Raw genomic sequence first — 10199 nt, forward strand, 5'->3', positions numbered from 1 at the left:
TCCAAAATGACTACTACTGCTTCTATCTAAAGAGGTAGGACACACACACACAAACAATTTTCAAATTCATCTGCTTCTTTTTTCTCCCATCAGGATTAGTACAAGGAGATAAGAAATTAAAACTTAATCTAATCATCTATCCTTAAGTAGCAATTTGAAGAGCCAAAATTTGGCACCAGATATCTATACTGATCCATCTATATTTAAGAAGTCCTCCTTCTTTGTGAAACCATCTCAGCAAGTGTGGTCAGCTCCTTATTTTTAACTCACCCTTCACAGTGACAAACCCACAAAGGACAGCCCTGTAGAAACCGCTACAACCAAGAGTAAGACCAACAGCCCAACCCAAATAAGACACTCAGAGTCATGACTCCCAGGACTTCTGCCATGACCACGGGCTTTAAACCATTCTACTATTTCCTGGAGGTCAAATGGCTGAGGCTCATAACCTAGCTCCTTCTTGGCCTTCTCTAGGCTAAAGTAATGTGTGATGCCAGTTTTATTAACTTCTGTGCGGGTGAGGAAGGGCTGGAAGTTGTAGAGTTGACCCAAAACAAAGTAGGCCATCTCTGATAGGAAAGCAAAACAGTAGATGAGGTTCAAGGGTAGGCGAATGGATGGGAATGAGTAGCCCAGGCCCTCAACCAAAGGCCGGAAGAACTCAAAGTTGTTTATGGGTATGCCATCTGAGATGAAGTAGGGCTTCCCAGAGGCAATGTAGCCCTTGTTAGCTTTCAGGGCCTCTGAGGCCAGAATGTGAGCCTGCACCAAGTTATCCACGTGGACAAATTCAACCAGGCTCTTGGGATCCCCGTACACAAACTTGAACAGACCCCTCTCGATATAGCTCACTATTCTAGGAAGGTGCCTTTGTTCTCCAGGCCCATAGATGCCAGCTGGCCTCAGAGCACAAGTTCTTAAGACACCATTGCTTTTATCCAGGGGTGTACCATTGGCTTCTAGCACTTTCTTCTCTGCAATAGATTTGGTCCGAGAGTAGTGATCAGGATGGAGATGAAGAGGTACGTAAGGGAGAGATTCATCTCCATTTTTGATAACTTGACCTCCAAACACAACATTGAAAGTGCTAGTGTAAACTAATCTTGGCACCCCTCTCCTGCAGCAAGCCTGGAGAATGTTGTCTGTGCCCCCCACATTGACTTCTTCGATCAGCTTTCGATTTAGCTGTTCCCGCCCTGACATACCATAAGAGGCAATATGGAAGACACAAGTTATGTCCACATCCTGGAAGGCTTTCTCTACATCAGAGAGGTGGCGGATGTCTCCGCATATAAACTTGATTCCTTCTGGAATGGTATGAGCAGGGCTGCTGATATCTAACAGAATCACATGGACTCCCTTCTGGTTCAGAGCACAGCCCAGGCTGAAATAACAAAGAGTAAAAATTAGATCAAATCACTTATTAAGCTATGCCTAGGAAAAGTGTGTAAAATAATTTACCAAGACTTCTTGACTCAACCTGAATCCCACACCTTACATGTTCACTGGGGCAAGTCTTACACAAATATTAAAAAATTGAGAATACTCACATCTACTTAAATGATAATGAGTTGGTGGCATCTACATGCTACGTCCCTGCCCCCCACCCCTCCATGTTCTAGGACCTACCATCCATTCTTGGGAATATTTATAAGTGAAAACTCAAAGAACTGCTATTATTAAAAAATTTTTAAATTTATTTTTAGAGAGAGAGGGAGAATGGAAAGAGAGATAGAAACACTGATGAGAGAAAAACATTGATCAGCTGCCTCCTGTGTGCCCCCTACTGGGGATCAAGCCTGAAACCCAGGTATGTGCCCTGACCAACAATGGAGCCAGCCACCTTTTGGTGCATGAGTTGACACTCAACCACTGAGAAATACCAGCCAGGCAAGAATTGCCATTATTTAAAATTGTTTAGTGATGTGAATATCTCCCTTCCACAATTTAATGGCTTTATAAAGAATTTTTCTTGACAAAATGGACAATATATGGATGACAGTGGTTAGAGGATTCCAAACTGACAGCAGAGTAAGTGGAAGCTACATTGACACTCTCCCAGGACCAAGCTGAAAATACAACTACTAGTAAAATACAGAAAAACACCCTGAAAAACCAACTGAAGACAAGCTGGACAGAACCTTATAACCAAGGACAGAGAGTGGAGACCTCATAGAGACTGGTAGGAAGTGCAGAGGCATGAAAGAACTAGACTAGTTCCCACAGACAGCAGCTGAAGTTCTGAGGGTGGGGGTGGGGGGGGGAGGATTATCTCAGCTGTGGGGAGATTCCCACTGAGAACTCTGGGGTCTAAACCCCAAGCTGGGCTCCCCAGCCCAGAGCCCCAGAACTGAGAAAGGTGCCCACATAACATCTGGCTGTGAAAAGTAGCTGGTTGCTGTCTGCCACAGAGAGATGGCTGGAAATGCAGGCACCCTCTTAAAGGGCCAATGCACAAAATATCATATGCAGCCACTCACCTTGGGCTCTGGCAGAGTGGATTGGAACTGTGTGAGCAGAAGCCAGGACTGGGGGCTCTGGGGTTGGAGCTTGGAGGGCAGCCACCCTGGCTTCCTGTGCTGAGTCATTCCCTCATGCTGTGGAGGACATCTTTCTCCAGTGGACCTTTGCTATCCAGGAGGTTTTAACCTGGGGGGAAGGAAGTTACCCCACCCTATTGGAAGACCTCTCACCCCACGTTGTGGTCGATAGCCTGAGGCTAATCAAGACTGAGGGTCAATGGGATTGCAGGCAGAGGTGGGTCTCTGGAGGCTTTGAGTATTTGCCTGACCTAATCCCAGGCCAAGGGATATGAAAAGCAGACTCTGATGCACATCTTGGTCCTTTCCAAAGGGACCCAGCCCCAGCAGAGAGAGCCACCAGCTGTGGATTACTGACACCTCCAAACAGGGTATTCAGGGCCAGTCACAAACAGCATCTGACATTGTCCTGCACTAGAGATTGAGAGTCATAGCAAATCTATCTAATACACAGACACAAACCCAAACAGGAAGCCCAAATGGGGAGACAAAAGAACAAGCCCCAAATGAAAGAACGAGAGAATTCTCCAGAAGAAGAACTAAATGAAATGGAGATAAGAGCCGAAACCGGTTTGGCTCAGTGGATAGAGTGTCGGCCTGCGGACTGAAAGGTCCCAGGTTCGATTGCGGTCAAGGGCATGTACCTGGGTTGCGGGCATATCCCCAGTAGGAGATGTGCAGGAGGCAGCTGATCGATGTTTCTCTCTCATCTATGTTTCTAACTCTCTATCTCTCTCCCTTCCTTCTCTGTAAAAAATCAATAAAAAAAAAATATATTAAAAAAAAAGAAAGAAATGGAGATAAGAAATTTCTCAGACATAGAGTTAAGAATAATAATGGCAAAGATGCTCAAGAGCATGAGAAAAGATATAGTAAGTATGAAGAATGACATAGCACTAACAAAGAACACAGTGGAAGGAATACACAGCAGAGTAGGGGAAGCCATGGATCAGGTCAGTGAATTAGAAGACTGGGTAGAAAAAAATCACTCAACCAGAGAACCAAAAAGAAAAAAACAGTAGGACGGCTTAAGGGAGCTGTGGGACAACATGAAATGTAACAATATTCACATAATAGGTATGCCAGAAAGGGAAGAAAGGGAGCAAGGGATAGAGAAGGTGTTTGAAGAAATAATGGTAGAAAACTTCCCTAACCTGTGAAGCAAAAAGTCACACAAGTTCATGAGGCACAGAGAGTCCCAAACAATAAGACCCCAAAGAGGCCCAGGTCCAAACAAATCATAATTAAAATGCCAAAAATTAAAGACAAAGAGAGAATCTTAAAGACAGCAAGAGAAAAGCAATTTGTTGCCTAAAAGGAGCTCCCATAAGGCTGTCAAATGATTTCTCAACAGAATTCTACAGGTCAGAAGGGAATGGCATGAAGTATTCAAGGTAATGAAAAGCAAGGATCTTAAACCAAGATTACTATATCCCACAAGGCTATTATTCAAAATAGATGGTGAAATAAAGAGCTTCCCAGATTAAAAAAAAAAGAAAAAAGGCTAAAGGACTTTATTACCATTAAACCAGCACTGCAAGAAATGCTAAAGGGACTGCTGTAATGAGAAGAAGAAATAGAGAGACAGAGAAACATAGGCATAAATAATTAAAATGGCAATAAATAAGTACCTATCAATAATAATCTTAAATATAAAAGGATTAAATGCTCCAATCAAAAGACATAGGGTAGCTGAACGAATACAACAACATGACCCAATTATGTGCTGTCTACAAGAGACTCACCTCAGAACAAAAGACTCATACAAGATGACAGTGAAGGGATGAAAAAAATTTTTCATACAAATGGAAATAAAAAAAAAAAAAAAAAAAGCTGGGTGGCAATACTCATAGACTTCAAAATGAAGGCCATCACAAGAGACAGTAAAGGTCATTACATAATACTAAAGGGATCAATCCAACAAGTGGATATAACCCTGGTAAACATATATGCACCCAATATAGGAGCACCTAAATATATAAAAGAACTTCTAGAGGACTTTAAAGGAGAGATCGACAGGAATACAGTCATTGTAGGGGACTTTGACACTTCACTGACTTAACTGGATAGATCCTGCAGACAAAAAATTAACAAGGAAACATATATTCTAAATGGCACACTGGATCAGATGAGTTTAATTGACTTTTAGAGAACATTTCACCCCAAAGATGCATAATATACATTCTTCTCAAGTGTACATGGGACATTCTCAAAGATAGACCACATGTTAGGACACAAAACAAGTTTCTACAAGTTCAAGAAGATTGAAATCATATCAAGAATCTTCTCAGATCACAATGGAATGAAATTAGAAATCAAATATAGTAAAAACACTCAAAAACATTCAAACACATGGAAGCTAAATAGAATGTTATTAAACAATGAATGTGTTACCAATGAGATCAAGAAAGAAATAAAAAACTTACCAAAAACAAATCAAAATGAACACACAACAACCCAAAATCTATCGGACACAATGAAAGCAGTCCTGAGAGGGAAGTTCACAGCACTACCAGCCTACCTCAAAAATAAGAAAAGTTAATAATAAACTATTTAACCCTACAATTTAAAGAATTAGAAAGAAAACAACAAGATGATAATAACAAAAATTAGAGCAGAAATAAATGACATAGAGACCAAAGAAATAATACAACAGATCAATGAAACCAAGAGCTGGTTCTTTGAAAAGATAAACAAAATTGATGAACTGTTAGCCAGACTCATCAAGAAACAAAGAGAGAGGATCCAAGTAAATAAAATCAGAAACAGAAATGGGTAATTAACAACTGACACTACAGAAATGCAAAGGATTTTAAAAAAATACTATGAACCACTATATGCCAACAAGCTGGACAATGTGAATAAAATTGACAAATTCCTAGAAAAATGCAGTCTTCAAAAACTGAATCAGAAAGAATCAGAAAACCTGAATAGGCCAATAACAACTGATGAAATAGAAGCAGTCATCAAAAAACTCCCAGCAAACAAAAGCCTGGGTCCGGACGGGTTCACAGAGGAGTTTTACCAAACATCCAAAGCAGAACTAGCACCTATACTCCGAAACTATTTCAAAAAATCCAAGAACACTTCCAAGCTCTTTTTATGAGTCCAGCATTATCCTAATTCCAAAACCAGATAAATACACTACAAAGAAAGAGAATTACAAATATCCTTGATGAACATAGATGCTAAAATCCTCAACAAAATTCTAGCAAATCAGATCCAACAATTTATTAAAAAGATCATACACCATGACCAAGTGGGATTTATTTCAGGGATGCAAAGCTGGCACAATATTTGCAAATCAATAAACGTAATACATCACATAAACAAACTGAAAGACAAAAATCACATGATCATATCAACAGACACAGAAAAAGCATTCAACTAAATTCAACACTCATTTTTGATAAAAACTCTTAGCAAAGTGGGAATAGAGGTATCATACCTCAACATAATAAAGGCCATATATGACAAACCTACAACCAATATCATACTCAATGGGCAAAAACTAAAACCATTTCCCCTACGAGGAGGAAAAGACCTGGATGTCCGCTTTCCCTATCTTATTCAACATAGTAATGGAAGTCCTAGCCACAGTGATCAGACAAGAAGAAGAAATAACAGGCATCCAAATTCAAGAGGAGGAAGTAAAACTCTCATTATTAGAAGATGACATGATATTGCACATAGAAAAAAATAAAGACTCCACCAAAACACTACTAGATTTAATAAATGAATTTGGCAATGTAGCAGGATACAAAATCAACACCCCAAAATCAATGGCATTTTAATACACCAATAATGAATTCTCAGAAAAAGAAACTAAACAAACAATCCCATTTACCACCGCAACAAAAAAAATTAAGATACTTAGAAACAAACTTGTACTCAGAAAACTATAAGACATTAAAAAAAGAGATAGAGGAAAATATAAACAATGGAAGAATATACTGTGTTCATGGATTGGTAGAATTAACATCACTAAAATGTCCATACTACTCAAAGTAATTTACAGGTTCAATGCAATCCCTATTAAACTACCAACAGCACATTTCACAGATCTAGAACAAATACTCCAAAACTGTATATGAAACCAAAAAAGACCGAAATAGCCACAACAATCTTGAGAAAAGAACAAAGTTGGAGAGATCATATTACCAGATATCAATTTATACTACAAAGCCACTGTAATCTAAATAGCCTAATACTGGCACAAAAACAGGCATATAGATCAATGGAACAGAACAGAGAACCCAGAAATTGACCCAAGCCATTACACTCAATATTTTAGAAAGGAGGCAAGAGCATACAATAGAGTCAAGACAATCTCTTCAATAAATGGTGCTGGGAAAATTGAACAGATACACGTAAAAAAAAAAAATGACAACCAACTTACACCATACACAAAAATAAACTCAAAATGGATAAAAGACTTAAATGTAAGTCATGAAACCATAAAAATCTTAGAAAAAACCACAGGCAGCACAATCTCAGACATCTCTCATTTCAATATGTTTATAGATATATCTCCTATGGCAAAGGAAACTAAGGAGAAAATAAACAAATGGAACAACATGAATATAAAAAGCTTCTGAACAGCAAAAGAAACCATCAATAAAACAAAAAGGGAAGGGAGCCCACTGCATGGGAGAACATATCTGGCAATGATATATCTAATAAAGAGTTAATATTCAAAATATATAAGGAACTCATACAACTTAACAAAAGGAAGACAAACAATTCAATTAAAAAATGGGCAAAGGACCTAAATAGACACTTCTCCAAAGCAGACATACAGATGGCCAAGAGACATATGAAAATATGCTCAAAGTTACTGATCATCAGAGAGATGTAAATTAAAATGACAGCTATCATCTCACACCTGTCAGAGCGGCTACCATCAACAAATCAACAAAGGACAATGCTGGCGAGAATGTGGACAAAAGGGCACCCTAGTACACTATTGGTGGGGATGCAGACTGGTACAACCATTATGGAAAACAGTATGGAGTTTCCTCAAATTAAATATGGAACTGCCATTTGACCCAGTGATCCCACTTCCAGGAATATGTCCTAGGAGACCTGAAACACCAATCAGAAAGAATGTATGCATCCCTATGTTCATAGCAGTACAATTACAATAGCTAAGATCTGGAAACAGCCCAAGCACCCATCAGTACATGAGTGCTTAAAAAAGTTGTGGTACATTTACACCATGGAATACTACTATGCAGCAGTGAAAAAGAAGGATCTCTTACCCTTTGAGACAGCATGAAGGAACCTAGAGAATATTGTGCTAAATGAAATCAGTCAGAGAAAGACAAGTATCACATGACCTCACTCATATGTAGAATCTAATGAACAAAATAAACTGATGAACAAAATAGATCCAGAGACATAGAAGTATGGAACAGAGTGTGGCATTTCAGAGGGAAGGCAGAGGTGGGTGGGTGGGTGGGAAGGGATCAACCAAGGAACTTGTATGCATATATGCATAACCCATGGACACAGACAATAGGGTGGTGAAGGCCTGGGGCGGGAGCCACGGGTGGGCCAAAATGGGTCAATGGGGGGGGGGGGAAAGGGGTACATATGTAATACTTTCAGCAATAAAGATTTAATTAAAAAAATAAAAGAACTTTTCTTAGCATGGAATATACCTGTAGCTCTCAATTTTAGTATCTGAGCAGTGGGCAAAATAGTTCATTCCTGGCTTAACACTATACAAACAAGTAAAAGTATATACTGTATTAATGTCAGAGTTGAAAGCTATACTTTTTTATCAGCAACCACCAGTAAAATAATTCATAGACATATTTTACAGATGCACTGACCGGAAACCAAAATAGCCACCTCCTCCTGTAATGAGGACAGTTTCCTTCGGAGATTTTGGGGAGTCCATATGTGGCAGTCAAAAGAAAACTGGACCTATGAGAAAGAAGTATGCAACACTGTTACTGATCCAAATGCAAATATGATTATCCTTAATTTGGGGCTAACAAAAACAAAAACAAAAAGGCAGTATGCTCGAGAAAGAAAAGCGAAGGCCTACGTCAGTGATGGCGAACCTTTTGAGCTCGGCGTTGTCAGCATTTTGAAAAACCCTAACTTAACTCTGGTGCCGTGTCACATATAGACATTTTTTGATATTTGCAACCATAGTAAAACAAAGATTTATATTTTTGATATTTATTTTATATATTTAAATGCCATTTAACAAAGAAAAATCAACCCAAAAAAATGAGTTCGTGTGTCACCTCTGACACGCGTGTCATAGGTTCGCCATCACTGGCCTAGGTTCTAGTCATGGCTGTGTGAAGTTAGCCAACTCCTCCTCCCTTCACTTCTTGGGCTTCAAATTTCTTCCTATGTAATACAAGGACAGAAATATCTGCTCTGTCTGCCTGACAAGGTCAATGTGAAGGTTCAATAACAATTACCTGGGAGTGCTTTGGAAACCGCAAACACTCTTCCAAATGTAAGGCATTATTCTTAATCATTGGAAAAAATTAGAGCCTTTTTGGAAAGAACTCATTCAAATTTGGCAGGGAGAACCATTTTCTTCCATGTACTAGAAAAAGCAAGAAAAGAACTCTAGCCCTAGCCACTATGCTCAGTGGTTACAGTGTCTGCCTGCAGACTGAAGTGTCTTGGATTCAATTCTGGTCAAGGGCACATAATTTAGTTTCAGGCTCAGCCCCAGGTCCCAGCTGGGCACATGCATGAGGCAACCAATTAATATGTCTCTCTCACATCAATGTTTCTTTCTCTCTATCTCTCCCCCTCCCTTCCATTCTCTCCAAAAAATTAATGGAAAAAATATCCTCGGGTGAGGATTAAAACAAAACAAAACCCCACACACACAAAAGCACAGAACTCTAAAGTCAATTTCTAATATCTTTTATTTAAAACTAGAGGCCCAGTGCATGAATTTGTGCATGGGTGGGGTCCCTCAGCCTGGCCAGGGATCAGGGCTGATTGGGGCCTGTCTCACCCAGTCCCAATCAGGCCGATCAGAGGCCAGGAGTTTGGCCAGCTGTGGGAGGTTGGCTATGGGAGCGCACTGACCACCAGGGGGCAGCTCCTGCATTGAGCATCTCCCCCCGGTGGTCAGTGCACGTCATAGAAACCGGTCAACCGGTCATTCGGTTGACCAGTTTTAAAGGTCGCTTAGGCTTTTATATAGAGAGATAGCATACTTGGCCCCAGCTGGCTGGCTCAGTGGATAGAGCATTGGCCTGCGGAATGAAGGGTACTAAGTCAATTCTGGTCGAGGGCACGTACTATGGTTGCAGGCTTCTCCCCAGCCCAGGCCCTGGTTGGGGCGCATGCAGGAGGCAACTAATCAATGTGTTTCTCTCACATTGATATTTCTCTCTGTCTTTTTCTTTCTCTTCCACTCTCTCTAAAAAAAATTAATAGAAAAATATCCTCTGGTGAGGCTTAAAAAATAAAATAAAATAAAAATACATAAATAAAAAAAATGAAATAGCATAGTTGGAGAGAACCAAGATGTTGGTGTAGGAACATGCCGCCTCCCACAACCACATCAAAATTACAACTAAAATACAGAAGAACCATCATTTAGAACCACCCAAAAGCTGGCTGAATGGAAGTCCTACCACTAGAGAAGTAAAGAAGAAAGGACACTGAGAC

At 39.9% G+C, this 10199-nt stretch overlaps 1 protein-coding gene across 1 annotated transcript; it reads right to left on the reverse strand.

Annotated features, from left to right (window-relative positions):
• Positions 1–273: 273 nt before the first annotated feature.
• SDR42E1 (short chain dehydrogenase/reductase family 42E, member 1) lies at positions 274–8445 on the reverse strand (the record flags this gene model as incomplete). The annotated part of the gene is made up of 2 exons (XM_081108485.1): positions 274–1384; positions 8378–8445. 2 exons carry the CDS (start codon positions 8443–8445, stop codon positions 274–276), a joined length of 1179 nt encoding a protein of 392 aa, XP_080964611.1.
• Positions 8446–10199: the final 1754 nt, after the last annotated feature.

The sequence above is a fragment of the Myotis nattereri genome (assembly GCF_964212035.1).
Source record: "Myotis nattereri genome assembly, chromosome: 15".
Taxonomy (NCBI): Eukaryota; Metazoa; Chordata; class Mammalia; order Chiroptera; family Vespertilionidae; genus Myotis; species Myotis nattereri.